The sequence below is a fragment of the Sycon ciliatum genome, chromosome 8 (assembly GCF_964019385.1).
Source record: "Sycon ciliatum chromosome 8, ocSycCili1.1, whole genome shotgun sequence".
Lineage (NCBI taxonomy): Eukaryota > Metazoa > Porifera > Calcarea > Leucosolenida > Sycettidae > Sycon > Sycon ciliatum.
In genome coordinates this window covers 506539-534038 of record NC_088650.1, presented here as the reverse complement: position 1 = coordinate 534038, position 27500 = coordinate 506539, and the positions used below count along the sequence as shown (strand labels likewise).

Here is a 27500-nt window from a genome sequence, read left to right as displayed (position 1 = left end):
AAGCAACAAGGAGGACAATTCAGGAGCAAAATTAACAATTGCACAAAAATGTGAGTACCTGAGACAGAGGGTACCTGTGGAGCGATAAAATGCTATAGCAAACAGATGAACGGGAAATCTCAAGCCAATACGCGCTAAACTGCGCTTCAGTTATAATGAAGGGGGAAAACTGGAGCTGAAGAAAATGATAACATGCAAAGACAAAATAAGAATTTAACTGGATGACGAGTAGCACGAGCAAACATTTCCTGACAACGGGAGGGACTGTCACAGTTACTACAGCCACGGCAGTAGCTGCTGTACCAGCAGCAACAGCAGCAGCAACAGCAGCAGCAGCAGCAGCAACAGCAACAGCAGCAGCAGCAGCAACAGCAGCAGCAGCAGCAGCAGCATAGGGCATTGATGGGGACTCCTCCCTCGTGGGTGGGTGTATTACACATATAACCCAAAGTTCAGACCTGTATCAACGACATTGTTCACTGGATGAGCACTTGGTACCTTAAGGCAAATGTGACCAAAACCGAGCTCCTCCTTTTTCCCCCTCCCACAGATCCAGTGCCCATCTTCCACTTTACCGATGATCCCGGTCACCCTATCTCTGTAACTGCCTGAAAAGAGAAAAAATCGCCAGGTGGGTCTGGCGATTTTTTCTCTTTTCAGGCAGTTCACTTCCCCAACTGATCCATTGAATTTGAAGTTCTCCCAATCCGTTCAAAATTTATCACTCTCTTTCACTTCTGGTAGGGTCCAGAAACTGACCGTGGTTGGTCCCCTGGGGGAGGGAGAAAGACCCAAGTGCCATCAGTATGTGTGGCACGTGTTGTGAGCTGCCTTTGGAGTGAAAATCTTGTCAGCGCCTTCTAGGTTCAGCCTGGTCCCATAGCTCAGTGGTTAGAGCATTGCTCATGACAAGCAAGGTCCCGGGTTCGAGTCCTGGTGGGTCTGGCGATTTGTTCTCTTTTCAGGCAGTTCACTTCCCCAACTGATCCATTGAATTTGAAGTTCTCCCAATCCGTTCAAAATTTATCACTCTCTTTCACTTCTGGTAGGGTCCAGAAACTGACCGTGGTTGGTCCCCTGGGGGAGGGAGAAAGACCCAAGTGCCATCAGTATGGGTGGCACGTGTTGTGAGCTGCCTTTGGAGTGAAAAATTAAATTAATAATAATAAATTAATAGGAAGTGTGAGTTACGAAGTCTGAAGAAAATGTTGAACGGCCTCTGCTGGGATGACGACTACACCATAGCTCAGTGGTTAGAGCATCGCTGGCTTCAAGCGAAGGTCCCTGGTTCGAGTCCTGGTGGTGACAGTCAATTTTTTCTTCAGACTTTTCCCGTTTGTCTCTTTCCCTCAAACCAGTTAATATTTTATGACTTGGGGCTCCCCGCGTGCTAGTTTGTACGTGAAGTGTGTGGGTTACAGTGAGGGCTGCGTCCCACCCGCCTGTGTGGATTCACAGGAAGTGTGAGTTACGAAGTCTGAAGAAAATGTTGAACGGCCTCTGCTGGGATGACGACTACACCATAGCTCAGTGGTTAGAGCATTGCTGGCTTCAAGCGAAGGTCCCTGGTTCGAGTCCTGGTGGTGACAGTCAATTTTTTCTTCAGACTTTTCCCGTTTGTCTCTTTCCCTCAAACCAGTTAAAAAAAAAAAAAAAAAAATTTCACGGTTCGCGTGAGACTCGGCCAAAGGCCCAGTTTTCCGCATCCGCAGGAACGCCACCACCCTCTTGGATCAAGGCGCAAATGCAGCTCCTAAACGGTGGGAGGTGAGTAGATCAGACCCACCACAAAGTGGTCAAAGACCGAAATCCCATTCACTGCATCCATGTTTCCCTCGTGCCAGGCCACGAGTTCCCAATTAACTGTGGGTCGCAGCACGGCTGGAAAAAATCCTTCCGCTTCCAAGCAGGACTTGAACCTGGTACCCTCTGTTTCTCAATCATGGTCTTAGACCATCCCACTATGCCTGCCTGCCACTAAACCAGTTAAAGTTAATAATAAATTAATAATATATTAATGTAGGAAACTGTTGACGAATAGTGTTGCAGCTCGCGTAAGAGCGCTTCTGTGTGATGAGGTCCAATCAAGTTGTCTGACTTCTGAGACACAAGTACCGAGTGGACGAGGGTCAGCTATTCGTGCTCAAGCAGAGGGTCTAGAGAGGAGAAACACCGCAAAGAACAAAGCCATACAGTTCGGGAAGATTTGATGAATTCAACAAAATCATAGCATGCCAATATTCTTCAAAGTTATTAACAGATCCGGATAAAATATTTTGCTGTATCAAGGGGGCTCTGGAAGGGTGATGAACATATCCATATCTACATTGTATACATGTATGTAATGCTGCTAGAAAGAACTTACTGATCAATGTCATCATCATCATTTAGTGGAGTAGTATCATCAAGGGAAACAGCGGACATTGGCAGCTGTTCATCACCAGCATCTTCACTGCAGTTAGAGCATGGTTCTGTTGAAGCATGGTGACAGCCGCAAGCATCTGTGCATAGCAGCCTATGACGGCGGCACGAGCAGCGCCCTCCAGTACACCCAGTCTTGCAACCACAACTAAGAAATTCCTGAATGGAATGCGGGGCAGGTGGCAGACTGACCCAATCTATTCTTAACGTGCCATCGCCTGTAAGACACCAGCCTACATATCAAACCAACACAAATCCAATATCAAGAACAGTAATCAATATAAGAACAATTAACAAGCAGCATGCACATCACTGTATCAAAATACAACACCTTTCGCAAAGACAGGCAGGAAATGCATAGTATGCAGAAAAGAAGATTCCTTACCATGTCCATTCTCATGTGGTAGAGGGATAACTGGACAGGGCTCAAGACACCGTCGCCAAATAGCAGCCTGATAGTTTGCACGGGCGCTATGCTTCACAAGTGCATCTCGGCATGGTGGAAGCTGGTTGTGCATTCCTGGTGCAGAACAGCTCATAGCGGGCGCTATTAACGCTAGAGCAATGGGGTACCTTGTAGTATGCACAAACAAACTTCTCCAGGGCGGCTAGGCTTTCTGTCGACAATGACTGAAACTGCTTCCCAACGCTGGTGAATACTTCTCTAGCAGCTGCGCCGGCCACTGTATCACCTTGCACAATACTCAATGCTGCCTTTTTCCCACGATATGCAAAGGCACTTGTCGTATCACACCCGGTGAATGCATGGAGGGCGGGGAGAGCTTTGCAAACGTCCATGCCCAGCTTCTCACTGACAGCCTTCATGTCAATTCGCCGAACTTTGGCACCAGTTCCGGTGAGGAAGTAGAGCTGTGCTGGTATGGCGTGGCTGAATGCAGCAGCGAGAACAGCAACATCTGTGTCAGGCGACTTGATAGTGACAGACGCACAACCTGATGAGGCAGCATGCTTGGCATGTAACAATAGACGAGTGTCTGCTTCTTCGTGATTGCACTCCAAGTTGTTAACTGGGATGCCTGCAAGGAAAACATAATAGTAAAAGGAATTATGCCTCAATTAGCAAACATGAATACATGCTTCTAAGCCATAATTATACCGGCATGAGTGAATGCTACTGTGGCAGTTTCATGACATACACCAGACTATCTATCAGTGGAATGTGCTCAACTTTCCAGCATTCACAGTCATCAGACAGGACATCTGTTCTCGTGCCTACTAAATGCATTGCACCACTTACATTCTGTTGTTGAAGAATGTGATGGAATCATAGCACAAGAGCGGCTTGCTGTAATCACCAGTATCTCTCCTGGAGGTAGACGACGTACGAGATCAGGACGCTGCCATTGGGTGAAGAAGAAGTTGAGTAGCTCTTCTTTGTTTGCACCAACGGCGAGATACTTCGAAAACTGGTGAGGAGTACGTTGCTGAGGACTCGATATGTGTTGCCGTAGAGCTCCTTGAGCTGACCGTGCTGTTCTCTCAAGGTTCTTAATGGACACATCACGATAGGTATCAGCAATGAAATCCACACGTGAATATGTTGCGAAGTGCTTGCACATCTGGGTGAACGTGGATTCAGCGAATTCACCAAACGTAGCAGGGATATCACTGAGCTTTCTGGCTCTGAGCATCGCCATGCCGTCTAGCATCAGTGCTCCGCTGGAGGTGCCAACAGCTGCTGGTTGAGGCATTCCATCTGTCAGTAGCGGGAGTAATGATGACTTGCTCGTCTTGACCAACGTACCGGAAGGCGTGGCTAGTGCCCATGGAACAGGTCCAAGTGGATAAGAAAACACTTCCCGCATGTCCATATGACGTGTCTGGGCAATCAAGGCAATGCGAGAAAAGGTAGCACGGTCAGAGCGGAGAATTTCTGTAGAATGGCTTGTGGCGCTCTTCTTACTCTTCTTCACACTGAATGTAGACAAGTTGAGTTTCTTCAATGGGTCATGGAATGCTTTGGTGGAATCGCTGGTAGTCAACCGGTCCCGGATGAACTCCTGAAAACGCGTTCTCCCATGGTCTTCCGCTTGGAGAAGATCGCTGGCTGTTTCAGCAGATGCTTCTATGGCGGAGGAGAGGTGAGTGAGTCTTGAGTAGGGCTGCTTAGAGGCAGGCAGAAATGGGTTGAAGAACTTGTACAATGTGTCAATGATTTTCAGGACATCGTTCTCATCACGCGTCATCCGTCCGGCCTGTTTCTCTTTGTGCAAAGTGTCGCCGTCCTCAGTTGCACCATCCAGCCCACAATGCTCCATGCACACATCAGTGATAGCTGCCCGGTCATGCGCTGTGAGGACCCAACGCTGTACTGTTGCCGGATGCCGATGATACCACCTGTGGTTTTTGTCGCACAATTGATGGTCTGCTCGATGGCTTGATCAGCAGGGACTGATGCAAACGCATTCCGGGACCGCTGAACACAGAAACCACCTTGTCGCAAGAACTGGTCCACATCAGGATGGGTGGCTGGAAGATGAATCATCTGTAGCCAATAAAACGACATGAAGCGTGCATAGTTTTGCCTGTCGTACGCAAAACACCAAGGAAGCATTTCCAAAACGCAGGACAAGTGGAGATCCCAGTTGCCAGTTCTGCTTGCACGGATGAATCGAAGAAGCAGGCCGACCATATCAATATATGATGACCAGAACTTGAAGTTGGGAGAATGTTGTGCTTGACCTTGGCAGAAATCAAGATAGGCCTTGTGCAGCTCTTTAGTGTGCGGTGATTCTGCAACATCCTTCAGGGTTGCAGGCTTAACACTTGACTGCAAGTTCTTCAGTAGCGGAAGCAACTCACTCTTCAAAGCTGCTAACTCGTCTTGACTGGATGCTTCTACAAACTCCTTCCATCGTGCTCGCTCCAGTGCCTCGCACACAATCTTGTGGAAGCGAACGGCCCTGTTGTACTGCTTCCCATCAAGCGCAGATGACGCTGCTGCTGATCCAGCTACACCAGATTCGACCAGAAGGTCCGACAGGCCAGCATCCCGAAACCGCTTCCCAATTATTGCCAGGAAGGTGCAGGAAACATGAAATGCACCCATCCGCAGAACGACAGACGAAAATTCCTCAGGTCGTTGGACAACAATGCCAAGCGCCTTGGCGTATATGGCCTGATCCACGACGACCAGCGAAAATGACATGCCAGCACTCTGACATCTGGCCAAGCACTTAACGAGCACTGCATACACAGTCGAATACTCTGTTGGTGAAGAGTCGACAACTGGGCAATAGCCAACCACAGATTGTGGTGGAGGCGTGGATGAAGTTGTTAGAGCATTAAAAGCTGACCATGCTGGCACTTTCTGGGGGTTTGTTGAGACTTCAGCCGACACAATTGGTTTCATTATGTCTCCATTGTGGCAGGCCCTAGCCAGCTTCCAGCCAAAATCCACCATTGCCACAGTGTCGCTGGGTGAGGACTGGCTGCTCAGTGTCGCATCTGGCAGTGGTGCATATCGAGGCGGATTCACCTTCGATGTGCATACAATGTCGGCAATCTGCTCTGCTTCATAGCATAGTGCCCGTCTACGCTTTCTGGGCGGCTGCTGCTCCGGTACTTCACCCTGCTGTGGATGACTAGGCTCAGTGTTGTGTTGCAGGCGGGGCTGAACAACAATGGCGTTGGTGCAGTGTGTGGTCTTTTTGCCATCAAGGGTTTCCTCATTCAGGTCATTGTTGTCGACCACATGAAAGAACGGCAGGCTGCTGCCAATGACATCGGGAAGGCTATCAATGTACTGCCCACGACGAACTTTCTCCTCCGCCATGCCCGTTTCATGCTCTAACACTTGGGAGTAGGCGATTGAGTGGCCGAATCTATTTAATATAGATACGAGCCTCTCACTCCGGAACAGATGGTGTACTCCAATGCCGAGGACAACATGTTTGGGTGGGACGACTCTAGTGCCGCAGTACATTATATCCTGGGCAATGGAGCATACGCGGCGGTTGAAGGGGCTGCTCCCGATATCAATTGCGCCCCGTTGCAATGGGACATCGTGGTACATGTCACTGAGGAGCCACACAAGGAAGTTAAAAAGCACGCCTGGAATGCAATCCTTGGCATCACTCAGTGACAGGCCGCTACTTGTCCTCCAATGACCCCGGCAAGCAACACGCAATGATCTTGCAGCATGATAGATGCTGTGCAGCTCCTGCTGGTCATGCGTTGCTTTAGCTGCGGAGTGGCTCGCCTCTTCGACAAAATCCTCGTCGCTGTCTACATTGCGGCCAGTTTTACTTCCATGGAGCCGTGCAATTATTTCACTAGCGCTGCCGGTTGCATAAACAAGTTCCGATCGATTCCGAGCAGATGGGCGTGCGAAAGTGACCGTGTCACCGAATTTGCTGACTAACAGCGCCTTCACTTTATCAGTCCGAGCACACTCACCAACAGCGGACGTGTACTGTGAAACAATTGCGTTCATGCTGAGAACATTGCACTCGTCGAAGAGTTTGACTGCTATGGTCTCAACGGGACAGGCCATTACAATACTCCAAACTTGCCGACTCTGAGTCTTCGAGTGCTTGGTCAGATACCTCCATGGCAGCACTCTTACCAGTGACAGTCGCACTCGTGGCTGATGAGGATTCCTGTACGAGCTTGCACAATGTAGTCTCTCGCACATAATTCAAATAACAATACTTATGATAAAATACTTCACGCGCGATAAGACTGCTGGTTCCACTGATGGCAACCAGGATTCTTTCGTCCTTCCGGATGGCTGCAGCTCTCCGAAGTTTCGCCTCAGCATCCTCCGTCTGGAGCTGTGATGTCGTCTGCTTGCAGGTGCTCTTGGGGACCTTCTTGGACAAGCTACCACAAAAAATGCAATTTCTACGTCCTGGTTCGATCAAGGGAGCTTGAACAGATTGCCGTGTGCTACGTTTCTGCTGCACTGGCGCTGCAGGCTCCTTTTCCGCCATCCTTCTACTCCATGGCAGACACTAGACACGGAAATAAGCGGCCAAAGAAGACGAGCTGTGGAAGAATCTGTCAGCTTTCGACTTTGTTTCGAGTTCGCCAAATTCAAAAATTTCAAAAATCGCCACGTGCATGCACCACGTGCACGGCGGGAAATTATGTGCGACTTTTACGCATGCCCAAAATGTGAAAACACGAGATCTGTGCAGGCACAGAGCGTTCGTCAGCCGAAGAGGAAACCACCCACTGTGAGGCTCAGCACCACCGCACGGACTCAATTCTTTCACGAAGATACCCCCCTCAGCTAGCTCTATCGGTACATGCCAACGAAACTTGGTACCACCCCGGGGGGAACGAAAAATTTTTTTAGACACAGTTCAGCCCTTTGGCCTGCGGACTAAAACATGACACTTTACTTGAACAATTTCAACCCAATTATACTAAGTTATCTTTCTGTACACACAAATTAGGCTTATACAGACGCTGACAGATGGCTTCCAAAACCTTTAACTGTAGTCCATAACCATGACGACCACGGCACAATACAGTGAATGAAGAGTCGGAATACGAATTGCAACAATCAGGACTAGCCAATAGACGATTGTACACTGAAGACTTGCTACCACGAAACCTACGCACAACACTAACATTCTCACCGGCAATCTCGGGATCACTACAATCGTCGCTCTCCGACTCATTGCTCCCTTCACCGTCCGTCCCATCATCTGCTTCCTCTGCGCTCTCCCTGTTATCCCGCCTGACTCTTCATTCACTGTATTGTGCCGTGGTCGTCATGGTTATGGACTACAGTTAAGGGGGCAGCCTACCCATAAATTTTATGGCATTCAATTGACCGTAACTTTGGTGTTTCTCAGTGGATTTGAGTGAAATTTTGACCACACACTCCTGCCACTATGCTGGCCCTCAGGACATGATTTACAAGTTCTTGCGCCTCACTGACAGGCTTTCCAGGCCGGAAAAACTCAAATTTCCGGCATAGTGCTACGGTGTGCGAGCCACCCAGGAGCCAAACAAATGCATTTACATTTTTTCACATTTTCGTGCCCATTCTGTCCGTGCGCGGGATCCAAACCTAAAACAAGTCCAGAAGCAGCCATGGGTGGTGGGGTAGGGCCCCTCAACGTGGCCCTGGAATCTGTCACAACGGAACGAGTGGGCGTTCTCTTGCGGACTCCCACAGACCCAAGTCAATTTTTGAATTTTTTAGGTTTAGGGTGTGCTACGAGGTCGTACCTTTGATACAACATCCAGTGCTGGGACCTCCACAGCAAGCCATTTCCACAGCGCTGCACACCAAATCCAGGATGCCCTCAGAAACCGGCAAAGACTGCCACTCACGTTTCACTACTGCCTAGTACTGAATCCTACCTGACTTCTTGACACGACTCAAACTTGCCAAAGTCACTAAATCAACGTCAACTACAATAATCAAGCCACATATCTGCAACGTCACGAGGGTGCTGGCAAAAGTCCTGCTGCACGGCGGCGGGCAAAGCCCGCCGCCGTGCAGCCCAATACGTGTTTTTTTAACGTGATTTTTTGGACTTTTTTGGACTTGGGGCAAAATTCTGCACACTTTCGCGTGTTTCCATAATACGACAAGTTGCGCACGGTCTGCTCACATTCAAATACAGTGCTGCCAACAAATGACAGCATGCAACAAAAAAATCTTTCCTTGCAAGGGCACATTTTCGGCCATAACTCTTGAACGGCTGGTCAGATAGGGACACAATTTTCAGAGAATTTGCAGCTATTCGTGCTCTTTCAACTGACGTAGCACTCAATATGAATTTACAAATTCGATTTTTCAGCGAATTTTTGGGTAGTCTGCCACCTTAAGGGGGCACATCACCCAAAAATTTCATATGGCATTCAATTGACCGTAACTTTGGTGTTTCTCAGTGGATTTGAGTGAAATTTTGACCACACACTCCTGCCACTATGCTGGCCCTCAGGACATGATTTACAAGTTCTTGCGCCTCACTGACAGGCTTTCCAGGCCGGAAAAACTCAAATTTCCGGCATAGTGCCACGGTGTGCGAGCCACCCAGGAGCCAAACAAATGCATTTACATTTTTTTCACATTTTCGTGCCCATTCTGTCCGTGCGCGGGATCCAAACCTAAAACAAGTCCAGAAGCAGCCATGGGTGGTGGGGTAGGGCCCCTCAACGTGGCCCTGGAATCTGTCACAACGGAACGAGTGGGCGTTCTCTCGCGGACTCCCACAGGCCCAAGTCAATTTTTGAATTTTTTTAGGTTTAGCACATGCTACGAGGTCGTACCTGTGATACAACATCCAGTGCTGGGACCTCCACAGCAAGCCATTTCCACAGCGCTGCACACCAAATCCAGGATGCCCTCAGAAACCGGCAAAGACTGCCACTCACGTTTCACTACTGCCTAGTACTGAATCCTACCTGACTTCTTGACACGACTCAAACTTGCCAAAGTCACTAAATCAACGTCAACTACAATAATCAAGCCACATATCTGCAACGTCACGAGGGTGCTGGCAAAAGTCCTGCAGCCGAATACGTGGTTTTTTAACGTGATTTTTTGGGCTTTTTTGGACTTGGGGGCAAATTTCTGCACACTTTCGCGTGTTTCCATAATACGACAAGTTGCGCACGGTCTGCTCACATTCAAATACAGTGCTGCCAACAAATGACAGCGTGCAACAAAAAAATCTTTCCTTGCAAGGGCACATTTTTCGGCCATAACTCTTGAACGGCTGGTCAGATAGGGACACCATTTTCAGAGAATTTGCAGCTATTCATGCTCTTTCAACTGACGTAGCACTCAATATGAATTTACAAATTCGATTTTTCAGCGAATTTTTGGGAAGTCTGCCACCTTTAATGTTTTGGAAGCCATCTGTCAGCGTCTGTAAAGCCTAATTTGTGTGTACAGAAAGATAGTATAATTGGGTTGAAAGTGTTCAAGTAAAGTGTCATGTTTGGTGCGGCCAAGCCTGGCCGTTAATGTTCTAGGTGTAATGTATTGCTGTTATTTGTTATCACTTTGTCCTTCCTTCTTTCTTTCTCTTCTTTGTTCACTTTTCAGTTGCAAGTTTAGTGTTAGTACACACATTCGTTATTGCTCTCGCTTTCATTGTTAAAATTCACACTTGTAAATTTCACTGCTGTTGTTCTTTAGTGTTATTTCTCTAACTTAGATTTTCTATAAGGCCACCTAGAATTAATTCGTTGTTTCGGGTCACTTCACTCATCCGTACCAGGGTCGGTCGGTCGGGTTTATTTTTTATTTAATTTTTTATTTTAGTTGCGGGCATGTGCATACATGTACGTGCATATCGAATAGCTTTTCTCCATCAAGCCAGTCCGAGTCGATCAAATCTGACTGTAGTCGATCCAGCGTAGCCATTGTCCCATCAGATTCAGGCCCCCTCCAGGACCAGATCTTGGCCTCGCTGGCAGACGAGTCTGACGAGCAGCTTGAAAACGTCTGTCAATGAGCGACGCAGTGGCGGAGCTGATGCAGTTTCAGGACCAATTGCGAATCGGAGATAGAAGACAACGTCGTCACCAAGTGCTGCATCCTGTTGGTTGCTTCTGAGGTCGATGTCTGGACTGCTATTATATTTTTGGGTCGCGTGTGTACATAGTCTACCTTATACTAGTCATGCACATTTGCATGTACTAACAAAAAATTGCGGTCGAGTGAAAAAAGACGGTCGGTCGGGTGACCCGAAACAACGAATTAGTTCTGGGTGGCCTAAAAGTTCAATTTTGTTTTCAGTGTCTTAAGTACAACGAAGATTCCTGATGAGTGTTGTACGAAAACTTGTTTGAATCCCTTTTTTTCTCTACACAATTTCTTCACATTTTCATCGTTTTATTGCACATTGTCTCCACAGTTTTACAATACATGAATACAGTGTACACAAATGTCGATCCAGCTGGTATTATTTTTTTTATTTTTTTATGGATTTCCCAAAGGCCGAGGGCTAAGTCGAGGGGTCTCCGTTCATGGCTTCCTGGGAAAATATCTGCAAAATTATAACATAATTATAGATTGAGAAAATATCGAAAAGCCGAAGAGAAGAGTCTCGTTGTGCCTCAGGCTCTGAAGATAGCATCACTAGGCTACTAGCAATCCTGACGTAGACGCTGATCATTTGCGGATAAATTTGGACGAGGCTGAAAGAGCAGCTACAAGCAGAAAGAGATGCATGTTGTTCCGACGAACTGCCTTTGCGGAGTCCAGCCGAACTGGCTCGAAATTATGAGTCGAAAGGAACTAGATTTACTCAGGGATTCAGCACCAAGTCGTTATGAGCATTCCGCAGCAGCGCGTGTCCCAGTTTTCGGATGAAACACGTACTTCGAAGTACAGATAGATGTGGAGGTGGAGAGTTGTACTCCCAAGACAGCAGTGACTGAGTCAAGTGCTATCAACAAAGAAGTGTATTGCCACCCAGTTGTCTATGCAACATCACAAGGAGAGGAAGACTATAAAAGCAAAGGAAGTAGAGCAGCAAAATAATCAGGCCACATTTTTTCACGCTCATCGCAAATAGAATGGATGTGCATCCAAGATCAGCCTAATACCTGCTGTTTCAGATGAAAGATTATTCATAGAGTCAATGCAGTAGCACTTTCCTGCAGGCAAGACTACCAGTTGCCATGATAAACCTCATCCCAATGATCCCTAGCATAGTTTATACCAGTCACTCCCTGGATAATGCCGGGACAATATGATTAACACTATTCAGCCATAGCCCTGCGTCAAAGCTGCAATGGAGTAAAGCCACTGGAGAATTATGTCTTATAGTGCTACAAGGTGGTGGAGCTTGTGGACAATAATGCGCCGGATTCAGCGTCAGAGTCAATATGTGCAGCCTTTCTTCCTTTATGACCCAAACCAAGAGCATTATAGCCCTTGCTGAAGCATTATAATCAGCATTATGGGGTAGTTTTTGGAGCATTATGATAAGCAATACACGAACATGTCCGGAGCATTATCCGCTGGACCCTATCTGCTAGTATTCCACTAAACCCACTTTACCCTCTCAAAGTCTGCGTTACCAATAACAACAAGCATTGCTACATGTATATGTAGGTAGATTTATTCTGTGCATGTACTTGTGTGTAAATGCGTGTGTGTATGGGCCCATGGTGCACATATGTGTGCATGTACTTGTGTGTAAATGCGTGTGTGTATGGGCCATGGTGCACATATGTGTGCATGTACTTGTGTGTAAATGCGTGTGTGTATGGGCCCATGGTGCACATATGTGTGCATGTACTTGTGTGTAAATGCGTGTGTGTATGGGCCCATGGTGCACATATGTGTGCATGTACTTGTGTGTAAATGCGTGTGTGGAAAGGAAGGATGGTGCACATATGTGTGCATGTACTTGTGTGTAAATGCGTGTGTGCATGGGCCCATGGTACACATATGTATGCATGTACGTGAACTCGTTTGTTTGAATATTGTGTTCACATGCTTGCATTGTGTTCTCCATAACAGTATTCTCTGAGCTATTCAAGCAAAACTAATAACAAAATGGGACCATGGAAAAAGTTTGCAGAAGCCCACGAAACTAACAGAGTGATTTTCGGGCAAGATCACCCCTTCCCCCCAATTGAACATACTTTTGCTTCGCACCCTGCATGCATGTGTACATTTGTGCTTTGCAATTTCCAAGTGCAAGCCCCTCCCTCCCCATCCCAGAACCAATTGTGTTCATTTTGTAGGCTTCTGGAATTCTGTGAAATTTTGCAATGGTCCCTAAGAAAGACAAAAACAGAACCAGTGACGTGTTTACACTCTCTGTTCATGTCACTAATATTCTTAATAGGATACATGTGTGTATCTATGTGTCGGCTGATGTTCAATTAACCAGGCAACACCGAAACTGTTACCCAGGCAACACCGAAACTGTTACCCAGGAAACGACGGAATTGTTACCCAGGCAACATGAAGACATCATCTGCTACTAGTCTCTTGCTTTTCTCTCTGTGTCTACTGGGAAGTGTGATATGCATTGCCGGTGTTGGTAAGCTACATGTGTTATTATGTTAATTTTATTTCAAAATTCTGAGGGACGCCTCACTCCGCTCGGAAAGTGATTAGATTATGCTCTAGCAGATGCTCGCAGGATGCTCGAGAAAACAGCCAATTATGCTATTACCGTAGTTTTTGGAGTATAGTGCGCACCTTTGTATAACGCGCACCCCAATCTTCATTGGGGGTGCGCACTTCAATATTCATTGATGTACATGCATTTCATATTCGGAGCATAGTGCACACCTGCGATTTCGGGCCTAAAATAGCACATCTACAGTCCGTTTCAAAAAGATTTGCAATCCTGGCGATCGCCCGCGGAGTTTGGCGTCTTACCGTATGAGCACTCGAGCGCTGCCTGGAAAAACTCACTGTGAACTCGAAGAAATATTCCGCGCGAAAGCAGGAAAAATGACAACTCACTCACGTTGATACAGTCATGTACGTCTGTCGTCTGGTTAACAGCAAACGAGTTCTTCCTCGTATCGATAATGGAGTCGGAGAGGACATGTCGAAACGAAAGTGTTGTAAATGTTGACGAGCGGCATGGGTCCCAATTCGTTTTGTGACCAAAATAGTTTCTTTGAGCTGCGATGCAATTTACTCACCATGTGACGAAAACGACATCGACACGGACTCATTCCCAAGGCCATGACTTGGCAAAGCTATCCGTGTGACTTCGACGACATTTTGAGAAAAGCAGACGCTTGTGAACGCTGATAGAAGACGGCATTGACTGCTAAATTCAAATAAATTGGCGATCTTGAAATACTAGAATAAAATCTCAAAAAGCTACAGCGCGATGACTTCCATATTCACTCACACCATTGCAGTGTCGTGGGTGTGTTCACATGGCGTGAGCCAGTCAAGTGTCAGTCAGTTCGGCAGGAAGCGCGAGCTCCAACAACAACAACAAGTCGTTTGGTGCAGCCATCTTCTTTGTCTTGTACCAGCTTGATCACCAAAACAATGAAGAAAAAAGTTTGACTTGAGGATAGGTTGGGATTTGAACTCACAACTTCATGGTCAGCAGACAGCATTCATAACCACAAGGCCAAAAAGGAATTGATAAATCGTGGGTTTTGATAAAAAATCGATACTGGCTTCCTGGGCAAATTGTAAACCATGGGAAAAGGCCGGAAACCGGGCCGAAATTCTAACTCCTTAACGGCTGGTCAAATTGTTCCGAAACCTTCACAGAACAATTTGCCGTGTCCTAACAAGCCATTCTATGTACTTTGTTGTCCACATTTCCCTTATCTTCATACTTTTTAAGACCCAAACCTGATTGTAAATCTTTTTGAAACAGACTATAAAGTGCGCACTATACTCCGGAAAATACGGTATATGCTTCACCAAAACGACCAAAAGAACAGATAATCGTCATGAAAAAAGGACTCAGACCACTGTCATGATGTGGACTGGGAGCTTTGTGGAAGTACAAGACAATTATATGCAAGAGGAATGCCAAAATTCAAAAGCAAACGCACTTTTGGGACATGTCCTATAGTGGCTTTATGCTCCTTCTCAAAAGGGACCTGATTATGCCAAAATTTATGACTTCAATTATGCCTTGAATAAAAGGTGTGTATAACAGCCTCAGTGGGCATCTGCCCTTGTTTTCCGAATGCTATTTTATGCTCTTTTCAAAAAGGAGCTGATTATGCCAAAAATTATGCCGGCATAATCCGTTTACCCCTACTCAGCTTCGTTTGATTTATTCATAGGTGACTGGAAATTCACTGCAGTATGCAGTGATGCCTGCGATGGAAGAATAGGGCGGTCGATATGTGGAGCAGACAATCAGTGGCTCCGAGAGAAGGGAGCTCAAGCAATTGGACTCTTCAGTGGGGCTAATGAAGTTTGCACGTAGCTGGATTTTCCTAGCAAGGACAGCTATGCTGCCATGACTGCACTGCTAGCAGGAAGTTTGTGGCCAGTACCGCGGGAAGCATGTCTACCTGGTGATGAAGAATGGGGATAACGGACTGTCACGGATGCATTATTAATTTTTATTATATATATATAAACAGTTTCCTCTGAGACAAAAATGCGATAATACTCATAAAAAGGACACACTTCAGGCTCATTACAAACATCTTGAAACTTTCAAGATGTTTGTAATGAGCCTGAAGTGTGTCCTTTTTATGAGTATTATTATATTATATTTGAGGATTTCCCAAAGACTTAGTCTAAATTGAAGGGAGTTCCATTATAATGGGAGGCTGTAGGGTTGAGATAGCAGACAGTGGATGGCTAATGAACAGCCTAGCTAGAAAAATACATTATTCCGGTGAATGTTCCAGAATGGTCCTTTACTCAATAATACCTATAGCCTCGGGTATGCGTTGAAATACTTTGAAGGACGAAATATACCGAAACAGAAACACAAAATAAGAATATGTGCAGGGCTCAAAGGAGGAGGACAGAGGCATGTCAGTGAGGAGTGGCATCGTGTTTGGTGTCAGAGAAGTGCGTGCAAATGTGACTGTGAAACAGGGACTGCGAGACTGTGGCTCTCACTCTGCGGGCAAGGCATCCCAGACAGTAGCTATGCGGAAGAGAAATGACCTCCTGGCGTGTTTCCCAACCCGTGGCAGAGTGAATGCAACTTGGCGGCGGCGACTACGAGTAGGGCAGTATCCTGCTGCTTCAAAATGTTCTGGTTGGGTGAGGACTAGATGGAAGAATTCCATAAGGCAGGCGATCTTCCTACGCCAGGATAGACTTGGCCACCCCAGCTGTTTAATTTAAACAATGATGACTGGGGCTCGTCTGATGGGCAAGGGCATCTCTCAAGCCGCATGACTGTGCGAGCTACTCTGGCTTGCAGCCAATCAAGGGTGAGCCGCTGTGCAGCAGAGAGGGTGGACTCCCATACTGGGGCGGCGTATTCTGCTGTGAGGCGGACATAAGTAAGGTACAGCTTCCTAATGATGTCTCCTGTTAAATGGTCAGCCATATGGCACACAAGAGCACAGCGCTTTCTAAACTTGCTTATTGTCTGTTCAATATGCTCCTGGAATCTAAGTGTTTCACTCAACAACACTCCCAGGTGACGGTGACTGGTTGACCGATGGATACCACGGATGGTCTCTGCAGCTCCTTCCTCAGCAAATGAGATAACAACGGTTTTCGATGGGTTGAAGGTTCCGCCTACTCGGTCAGCTCAGGCAAATGTGGCCTGCAGGGCAGTCTCCATTGGGCTGGTACCTTTGGTTCGTGCTTTGCCGACGGCAGGATCATCCGCGAACAGGTAAACATCACCCTGCTGGTTGCGTTTCGAGGCACTGGGTAGGCTGTTGATGTGTACCAGGAAAAGCAATGGCCCGAGGTGGGAACCCTGGGGTACTCCAGACTTGACGGAACGTGGGGAGGACAAATGGCATAATGATGTCTGGTACCAAAGTTTGTGCAAAGATGCTGAGTTCATGTAGCAGTACCGTGTTGGTTATGGAGCGACAGTTTATTGATAGAAGGGAGTAGTGGGGGATGTGGTTGCATGGCGAAGTAGTGTTAGGCCCCTTGCACACTGCGTAGAGAACCGCTTGTTATGAAAGACTTTTAAGTTGTCATGTCAACTGACGTCATTTGGCGGAAAAAGTAAAAAATACATGTATCGAAAACGTATTCAGCAGACCGCGGACGGGTATCTCTTTGTCAGTCAAATCCTCTTTAAAGGATTTCCCAAATTTTGGGAAAGGGTAGATCACACCTTCCAAAGTAAAATTCTTTCTTCAAAACCTGTTTGAGTGTGCATTCTGTGTTTATCACAGATGATGTCTGCGAAGTTTCACCAGCACAAGGGCTTTACTTTTTCTGTAACAGGCCCTCTTGTGCAAAGGTGTCCGGAATTTTCAAAATCCTATAAGGAGTTGGCCTCTTCAAAATTTGGTTTTGTACTTCCTAGTTTCCCCCGCAAATAAAAACCCTAGTTGGTAATATCCAAGCCTAGACGTGGCCCATATGGAGTTAACAAAACAATTCTATGCACCTCCTAGGCTAGTACCCCAAGAGTATTCCACTATTAGTATGTGTACATATTTTAACACAACTGATTTAGTAGATGCCCCATACATGTAGTGTCTCTAGTTCATATTGATCTGCGAGCACTTTGCAACACGACTTCAATGCTACGATGGTGCTAATATTCATCTATTCCACTCCCAGTCTATTTATACGACTTGTAATTGCCATTCGCCAGCAATAATTGCACACACAGACCTTTCCTGCGGTTCTTAGCCATTGAGTGACCTCTATTCGTTCATGTTAAAGAAGGAGATGCATTGTACAAGTAGGAAAGATCCGAAATGCATCTTCAATATCATTGCTTCCACTTCGACCTTTTTCGAGGCTGCAAATGCGTCTTGAAGTTTAATCCTATATCTAGGATTAACTGGTGACGGACAAAGAGATACAAGGTTGCTTTTTAGCTTTTAGCCAGTCCTGCTCTTTCGGATACACATGTAGCAACTTCTTTCTGTGTTTTCATACCTTTTGCTGTTTTGGCGGTGTGTGGATGTCTGTCGGCGTCCTGTTTCCTGCTTCAGCTTTCCATGGGAATTTTTGGGTGCAAACTCTTTTTGTTCAGGCCGTAGAAGACTGTACTGTAGTTCTTCTTTGCTTAGTGTGACACGATGTCAAGCAATCCACAGCTTTTTTTCACAGTACCGTTCTGCAACAGCATGGCGAACATTATCTGTAACTTTAAACTTGATCATCTGTGATCGATCGCCTTGAAAATTTCAAATGTCAAGGACAGGGAAATAGACCGCCATTTAACGATATTAGTAGCTTCTGGAGGTTCTGCAACATCAGTGATCATGGCGGCAACAATTCTACGTTGCCTCCATCTCCTTGCCGGAGTCAACCTGAGGTTCATGAGTATGGGTACAACATGAACGACACTTAACGAAGTAAAAGACAACAAACAGAAAGCATCTCGTTTTTGTATCGAATCTTTTGAATTTTCAGTCGTTTTCTTCAGTCAATGAACACGTAAAAAGCACATCCTTTGTCAGAGTGCCACTGCACATGAACAGGTTTACGCATAGGCTGCGCATGCGCAAGTTGGTTGCATTTTACATGTACGTAGTGTGCAAGGGGCCTAAACATCCGAAATTTATTTTCATGGTTCTCGTGAGACTGGGCTGGAAGTCGAGTTTCCCGCATTCGTAGGAATGCCACCACCCTCAATGGATCAAGGCGCAGATGCAGCTCCTAAGCGGTGGGAGGTGAATAGATCAGACCCACCACAAAGTGGACAAAGACTGAAATCCCATAAACTGCATCCATGGGGGAGGCGGGGGTACGGTTTGGTTGAGTAGCACCATGTACAGAGGGTGGAAGAATGGCGGGGCAATATGTTGTGTGTGTATTTGTGTGTGTACATGTGTGTGTATGCGGGGTTGAAAAGACACTAATGTGTCTGCACGAAGCGAAATGCAGTGTCAGAAAGGGCCTTGTTCACACTCTGGTATCAATGGCGGAGGAATTTTGGACTGCCTCTCTGTCTTTCTCAGTCTCTCTAATTCTCTCTCACATTTTCTCCCTCTCAATTTCTCTATCTGTCAATCGCTCTTCATCTCAGTGTATGTATGCGTGCACCTTCCCGTTCAGATGTCAATAGGCACATTGCTACCCCTACCTTCGTGGAAAGTGGGACCGTGTTGTCAACATTTACACTGGAAAAGGCCCACATGGCAACACCATTCGTAGCACCGGGTTATGCTATACAACAGACAGGCCATCCAAACATGGTTGACTTTGTTACGACTAAGGATGTTGCTGTGAACAGCAAGATAACCATTATAGCAGTGGTAGAGGATGCAGAGCGCACTAGCTACACCTTTCGACTCGACTTGATTTCCCGAGCTGCACCTATTGTGACACAAGAGAGATTGTCCGTAACCCTGTCTCAGCTTTTCCTTGATGGGATTTCCATCAGCACAAATCTATCCAAGCCGGCAACACTCATTCGTAACGTGAGTGTGTTGCTTAGCAACCCAGCACTTCAAAATGTAACAGTAACAGCCATGGGAAAGGATGTCAAGATGAAGTGGGAGCTACCAAGTGCTGACCTACAACTGGACAATCCGTTCACTGTCAACGTAATTGTTGAGGATAATGCTGAAGGACTAAGGTTTCCTGATAGCACTGGCATGTATAACATCACTGCCCTTCGTAATGGAGTGTCCTCATCAAATGTCACCGTCTTTGTGGAAGGTGAGTTCAGAACAACAGGGGCAATTCTTAGAACACGGAAGAATGGCTCATGGTCTATGCAACTTGTGATGGCAGCTTTGATCCAATGATAACTAGACAGCGATGCCTTATGTACAAATCAAAAGATCAGCCCTGCACCAAGTTTAACTGACACACCATGCTCAGGAGAAATAACCCACATTATTGAGTGTAACAGTTATCCGTGTTTAGAGGAAGAGGATCATCCTCTCCACTTCAACATCATGATACTGACATAGGTACAACACGAAACAACTAAAAAAATTGAAAAGAAAAAGGACCAAGGAACTGCAAGTTACGCTATAATGTCCAACTGGTGGTGTTAGTGGACTTTATGGCGTAATGTGTAGTTCCTTGGTCCTTTTTCGTTCCTATAAATTAATCCTTGGCTCTCCATCTGAGTCAACTAAAAAATACACAAGAAAACTGTACGCCCGCCGCCGCGCTGACTGTGGCCTGAGAATTTTCTTTTCCCATCAAAATGTACGAGGAGCACTTAGAAATCAGCTACAGACGTACCTTTACTCCTTTTTCAAAACACGAAAGTCGTCTCTCCACTTTCAAACCGGGAACAAAACATACTAGTGGTCCCTTTCAGCTGCTCCACGAGCGCAGGCAATGTTCACCAAGGGCCACAGAGCATCATCCATTCCGGCCAAACAGCTAAAATACAAGTAAACCTGCATGCCTGAGTACATGAGCACATGAGTGGAGTCATGCAGTAAATAGTCAATTTCAGTGTTTCTGCTCCGAACAGCAACTAACTTTGACTAGCTACAAAGTTTACATCAAAGGATCAAACAAGAACCATTTTCTTCAGTTTTTTCGGAAGAAAGCTTTTCCTTGTGCTTGGCCTAGGTCCATAATCACACCTCGGAGTGGTACAAGAATTACAACTCCCAGATATGCTCGATTGCTGGCCATGTCAATCTGTCTCTCTCTGTCTCTCTCTCTGCCTTTCTGTCTGTCTCTCTCTCTCCCTTCCTCTTTCTCTCTTTCTCTTTCTTTCTCTCTCTCTCTCTCTCTCTCCCTCTGTCTCTGACTCTCTCTCTCTCTGTCTCTCTCCCTCTTTCTTTTTTTTCTCTCTCTCTCTCTTTCTCTCTCTCCGTACAAACCGAAAATTCAAATGAGCTTGACTTCATCTCGTTTTGCAAGGCGGGAGAGAAGCCAGTTGGCGTTCAGCCCAGACGGAAGTTGGTTACGACTGATCTCCTGTCAGCGGCCTCAGACTGGAAACTTCTTGTCGACTCAGTTAGTGCAAAGATTTCTTTCCCTAGCTGTGTTGCACTTACCACCCTAATACCAGATATAGTTCTGTACTCTACGAGTCGTAGGATTGTATTCTGGATGGAGTTGACAGTTTGTGCTGAGGACAGATTCAGTGTCAGTAACTCGCGGAAGGACAGGCGGTATGCGGATCTGGCCGATCAATGCCGAGCAAACGGGTGGCAGGTCGTTTCTTTTTCGGTTGAGGTAGGTGTGCGTGGTTTCATCCCGGACTCTCTTCGGAGGGCTCTGAAAGCGCTTGGGTTTTCTAATCGAAGAATAAAATTTATTTGTAATTTGTGCAGTAAGACGTCTCTGCAAAGCAGCTACATCATCTGGTTGCGACGTCAACAAAAACACTGGTCGGAAGATCCACTTTTCTGAGGTACTGTATGTGGGGCTCCGTTTATTGAGGTGCGTTGAAATTTATTCTCTTTATCTTATTATTTCTTTTCTATAATTTCCCCATATGAGTTCCTATCAGTTGCTGTGAACACCTTGAGTGGAGAGCGCTTGCTCGAGCGTTGAACCGGGTTCTTAATCCACCATACCCAGTTCGCAAGGCTGGGCGGGGTTGTGAGCAGGCTTTCATTTCATCTTTTCTTATTATTTCTTATTATTTCTGCTTTTTATCTCATTAAAAAAATTCTGCGCATTTTTTTCTCCATCTGCGCATAAAATCTAGACTGACAACCTGCTTGTTAAAATTTTTTCTGATGACAGTAGGTGAGGTCAGGTTGAGTTTTTAGAGCTCCGTAGTCTTTGTAGATTTCCAGTAGCCCAGCCGGCATCAGGCCGGTCTGGAGCATAGTAGCGGGTAGTTGTAGTGGTAGGCATGGACTCTGACGCGTCGGAGGCCCAGGGGACCCAGGACTTAGCTTTGCTGGGATTCGACGACCTGCGGAAACTGGCTACAAAACACAGCATAAAGGGCGTGAGTAAGCTGTCCCGTGCTGAGCTGGTGGAGAGCCTCCGGGCATTTGGTGTGGATGCACGAGCCGGAACGTATGTATCCAGGCTAGGAAATGCATTATTATCTTTGACGACCTGTATTGAAAACCTGAGCATTGAAATAGTGGCACTGAAGGTTGGCCAAAAGCCGAAATTTCAGCCCTCCACGCCGAAATTGAAGTTCTGAAGAGAGAAATTGGCAGTTCGGAATTCAAAAAGGTTACACCCGCACCTAACGCACCCGTACTTAGCGTACCCGTAGCAGAAGTCTCTCCTGAGCTGGATGGAGCAGCACAGGCACGGTATACGCACTCTGGAGTCAACCCGTACTCGTACAGTGCAAAAGTAGTATCTGCACGTCCCAAAGCTCACTTCCCATCGCATTCTCCCATGACACAGTCAGCTACCTCCAATACGGGGACACATACTGATCAAGCCCTCCGGACAAACGTCATTTCATACTACCAGCGCCCACCCCGCAAACATGAGCAACTGCGCAGTGCCCATCGTACCAAATGCAAAGCTGTTCATGTTGGAAGAATCCACCCTGGTTGCTCTGCTTCCTCCATCGCAAAATGGTGCGAAAACAAGCAAGTGACTGTACTGAAATGCTCCGTCTCTGAGACAAAGTACTTTGGCCTAGCGTACGCGCACGTAGTCGTCACAGAAGATGACTGGGAAGCTGTGCAAAACACTGACTTTTGGCCTGACGGAGTGACAGCCCGAGAATGGCGATTCAAGGCTGACAGAATAAGTACAGCTGACAACACAACCGTCGATCAGTCTGCACAATAATGAACCTCAACCCCCCGATACTTCCTCACTGTTCCCCAAACATTACTACTAACAGCACACTTAATCCATTAGCTCAGCCTTTTTACCCACTTTCGCAGCCAACCGCAGGATCACAGCCTATAATGTGCATCAATGCCAGGCCCATTAAGAACAAGACTGCCGAGCTGGCTCACATTTGTTCCACAGTTAAACCCCTCATTGTCTGCATAACGGAAACATGGCTCTCTCCACAGTCGTCTTTTACGGTCCCTGGATATGACTGTTTTCGCCGAGATCGTCCGCCAGATGAAAACAGGTCAGCTACCGAGGCCACCCATGCATATGGCGGCGTCTGTATCATGGTACGGTCTGGGATGTTTCCAAAGGTCACCCCTCGATCTGACCTCAGTATCCCTCTGCTGGAAGCCACATGGGTGGAAATAGCCCTGTCATCTGCTAACATACATTTCCCAGAGGCGCCTCATGTGAAGAAGTTGGTTATTGGTGCAGTATATCGACCCCCAGCCCTTACTCCATCAAGTATTAACACCTTCTGCAATTCCCTCCAGCACTGTCTAAGTACCCTTAAGAACCGAACAACATCTATCATGTTGATGGGAGACTTTAATGCTAAGTCATGTCAATGGCATGGAACTACCACGGATGCCGCTGGTCGCCAGCTTCACAGTCTTTTCGGCATGTTCTCTCTCACGCAGCTCGTAAATTTTCCAACACATGAGTCATTGTCTGGCATGGGGGCAGCTCTCGACCTAGTTGTCACTGATATACCGGACTCTATATCCTGCCTCCGTGCTACAGCACCACTTGGTCAATCCGATCATTCTATCGTGGTTGGCCACATCCGTACTGTACCCTGCCCAGAAATGCCCACATATCGTTCTCGTGATGCTCGTTCGACTCCCCTGGATGTCCCTGATTTTAGTGTATTTTCTTTGGATTCTCTAGACAGCAACACTGTCGCGAGTATGAATACTGCCATGTCCCCCATACATTGGCCAGCAGCTTTGAGCCTGGCGAGGCGCGATCCTGACATATCTGTGGACAACTTTTACTCTATCTTCCATAACATCTGTGCAAGATTTCTGCCCAGGCGGAAGCCGCCGGCTGTCAAGCGTATCCATATGAACCCCCCCTGGCTGACCAGTACCCTCCGACATCAAATAAAGAAAAAACGAGATTCGTATAGTGTTTACCGAAAGTTTCCCTCGGCTGACAACTTCGCTATTTACAGACGAGAACGAAACGTTACTCGCAATATGTCTCGAACTGCCCATCGACTGTACATCTCATCCTTAAGTGCATCCACGGCAAGACCCGCATCACCAAGTTTATTCCAGTTTGTCCGGAAGCTTCGATCTCCCCAAGGCCACAGCAGAACGACTGTAACTCAGCTCTCTGTCGCTGGTACTCTATATTCTGACCCTGTGGATGTGGCAGATGCTTTGAACGAACAGTTTATTGGTTTTGGAACACAAGATGATCCTTCATGGAATGTGCCAGACTTCAAGCCACCCGACGCCCCATCACGTGGAAGAACTACACCTACGTTGCAAGATGTCACCACCACGCCTTTTGCTGTGGCAAAGCAAATCCGCAACCTTAAGACCCGAAAGGCTGCGGGAGCGGACGGTATTTCTCATGAACTCCTGAAACTATTTTGTTCCAGTATTGCATACCCTCTCAGCCTCATCTTTAACCTCACTTTTGCAACTGGTGCTTTCCCTGCTATTTGGAAACACGCAATTGTAACTCCGGTTTTTAAGAACAAGGGAAGTAAGCTCGATGCATCGAATTACCGCCCGATCTCGTTATTGTCAACAATCTCCAAGCTGTGTGAACGTATTATGTACAACCACTTATACACTTACCTGTCTCCTGTTCTACATCCGTCCCAGTCTGGATTCCAAAAAGGCGACTCTACGTCCTGGCAGCTTCTCAGACTTGTTCAATCGATGTCTTCTGTTCGTGAGAACGGCCATTACAGCATGCTATGTTTCTTTGATCTAAGCAAGGCCTTCGACACAGTATGGACACGCAGGCTCCTATACAAGCTGTCGCGCCATGGAATCCATGGTACTTGCTTCACGTGGCTCAGTACTTACCTGACGGGCAGACAGCAAAGGGTGCGTGTCGGCTCTGCTCTGTCTGCCAAAGGGCATGTACGGTCTGGAGTTCCTCAGGGATCAATCCTGGGGCCTCTCCTCTTTCTTATGTATGTAAACGATCTGGCAGAAATGGATCACACATCACTATATGCTGATGATACAGCACTACTTGTGACAGCACCCACTCTCCCCGAGGCTAGTGCCAAGTTACAGTCCAACATAGATGGCGTTATTCATTGGATGGAAAAATGGAAATTGCAGCCCAACTCTTCGAAAACTGCTGTAATGTGTATCCCTCCCCCCCCCCCCAGTTGTTCCTGTGACCTATCTTCATTAGTAACCAGTCCCTTCACCTTTCCAGGCACCACAACCCCGCTCTGCATCGTTGAAAAACACAAGCATCTTGGCGTCATTATTGACCAACATTTAACCTGGAAATCCCAGATCGAACATTTAGACAGCCGTGTTAGCTCAGTAATGGGATTTCTCTCATCACACATCACCCACCTCCACACCGACTGTCGCCATTTTATCTACACATCTTACATTCTGCCTATTTTTGATTACTGCTGCATAATTTGGGCTGGCATTTCTAAAACACTGATTGCTCGACTCGAAGTTATGCATAGGCGTCTTTTGAAAATATTATTTCGGCTTCCTCGCCTGACTCCAAGCGCAGACTTATACCGCCTTGCTTCTGCTGTGCCGCTCTCGGTCCGCGTGCGTTTTTTGGCATGCCAGACAATTCATAAAATTAAGCTTGGCATTGCTCCTCTTCATGCTCTCTCCTGCCTAAGCTGGTTTGCTCAATCTCAAGACATGCACACCAGAAACTCTCTCCGCTTCCCTATTGCGCGGTCTGCCTCTATGATAACATCTCCTCTCTTCCTTGCTTACCGCCATTGGTCTCTCCTCCCACAACATCTAAAATCCTGCCAATGTTACAATACATTCACACAGCTACTGCAGAATGCAACATACTAGTTGATATCCAGCCCTGCCCTAGCTTCTCTTGCTTTTCAGTTCCCCTTTCATTCTTTTTCTTTCTCCCCTCTAGCTCTATTACCGCCATGGCTGGCTATCGGCCACATCACCATTTCATTGGCTAGTGCCACGTGATTGTGAATAAATAATAATAATAATAATAAATCATGCACCTGCTTTCAGGCGTAAAAACCCTGTTGTAGAGGTCTCAGTCCTCATTCGTTAGACTTACCTGTCTTTATAAATATAACTTACTCTCTCGCTTTCTCTCTCTCTGTCTCTCTCTGTCTCTCTTTGTCTCTCTCTGTCTCTCTCTCTCCCTTTATCTCTCTCTCTCCCTCTCTCTCTCTCTCTCTCTCTCTCTCTCTCTCTCTCTCTCTTTCTCTCTCTGTGTCTCTCTCTCTTTCTTTCTCTCTCTGTGTCTCTCTCTCTGCCTCTGTGTCTCTCTGTGTCTCTGTCTCTGTCTGTGGCTGTCTGTCCTCACGGTTTCTCTCTGTGTCTCTCTGTGCCTCTGTATCCTTATGTCTCCTTGTGTCTCTGTCTCTCTCACTGTCTCTCTCTCTGTCTCTCTGTCTCTCTCTCTCTCTCTCTCTCTCTCTCTATCTCTCTCTCTCTCTCTTTCTCTCTCTCGCTCTCTCTCTCTCGCTCTCTCTCTCTCTCTTTCTCTCTCGCTCTGTCTGTCTGTCTGTCTGTCTGTCTCTGCCTCTCTCTGTTTCTCTCTGTATCCCTCTCTCACTCTCTCTCTCTCTCTCTCTGTGTCTCTCTGTGTGTCTCTGTCTCTCTCTGACTCTCTCTCTCTCTCTCTCTCTCCGTCTCTCTCTCTGTCTCTGTCTCTCTCTGTCTCTCTCTGTCTCTCTCTGTCTCTCTCTGGGTGTCTCTCTCTCTCTCTGTCTCTCTGTCTCTCTCTCTATCTATCTCTCTCTCTCTCTCTCTCTCTCTCTCTCTCTCTCTCTCTCTCTCTCTCTCTCTCTCTCTCTCTCTCTCTCTCTCTCTCTCTCTCTCTGTATCTCTCCCTCTCTGTCCCTCTCCCTCTTTCTCTTGCAGTCATACTTCCAAGTGGCCGTGAATTCAATTTTATGCAGAGATATTTTATGATGCTTGTGGTCTTGTCTTTTTCAGAACCAATTTGCCAAAGACCGGTCATCTCTGACAATACTGCAATGAGTATTAAGGAGTTGCAAGCAATCGTCAACTCAGCGTCCTACTTACTCGGTATGGCGTATGAATGCTCTCAGGGATACGTCTTGAATGGAACAGCCCTGCAGTTGTGCATTGCTAATGAAACGCTTCGACCTCCATCACCACCGTCATGTGCCGTGGTACAGTGTAACGTATCCTTGGTAACAGAATGCCGAGGATCTACCCGTCCAGATCCGGCAGTATCGTTTGACTATGGAACAAATGTGTCGCTGTCTTGTCAACCAGAATTCTATTTGCTAAAACCTGGTTATCTAACTTGCAATGCCAATGCAACCTCATCTACCCATTGTCCAGTCTGTCAACGTACGTACCAGCACACAACTAATAGATTGTAAACATATGAAATGATCAAGGGAAATAATTTACTCAGAAAACGAAATAATTCAAATTTTGAAGGTCTCTTCACGCAGCTTCATTGCACTTGATAGTTTGCAGGCAACCTTCCTACACTGAAGAGAGCACTGCATTTCACACAAATCCATTAGAAATATCACTTCAACGTTTTGGTCTTCATGACCATTATCCAGAAT

At 46.7% G+C, this 27500-nt stretch overlaps 2 protein-coding genes across 2 annotated transcripts in view; one reads left to right on the top strand and one right to left on the bottom strand.

Moving 5' to 3' along the window:
* Window positions 1-27359, top strand: part of LOC135822904 (uncharacterized) — a 27667-nt gene extending 308 nt beyond the window's left edge. Inside the window, exons 2-4 of the mRNA XM_065335744.1 lie at window positions 13266-13418; window positions 19046-19651; window positions 26890-27359. Coding sequence (XP_065191816.1) covers window positions 13340-13418; window positions 19046-19651; window positions 26890-27305 — 1101 coding nt within the window. The 5' untranslated portion in view covers window positions 13266-13339 and the 3' untranslated portion in view covers window positions 27306-27359. The remainder of the gene's footprint in view (window positions 1-13265; window positions 13419-19045; window positions 19652-26889) is intronic.
* On the bottom strand, window positions 2019-4764 carry LOC135823255 (uncharacterized). The gene is made up of 3 exons (XM_065336104.1): window positions 2807-4764; window positions 2366-2654; window positions 2019-2156 (listed from the first exon to the last, which is right to left on the bottom strand). The coding sequence occupies exon 1, from the start codon at window positions 4698-4700 to the stop codon at window positions 3630-3632; it is 1071 nt and encodes a 356-aa protein (XP_065192176.1). The 5' UTR covers window positions 4701-4764; the 3' UTR covers window positions 2019-2156; window positions 2366-2654; window positions 2807-3629.
* Window positions 27360-27500: the final 141 nt, after the last annotated feature.

What these genes read in the sequence shown, in the direction of transcription:
- LOC135823255 (XM_065336104.1), bottom strand. Translation starts at nt 4,700, where the DNA reads ATGGAGCATTGTGGGCTGGATGGTGCAACTGAGGACGGCGACACTTTG.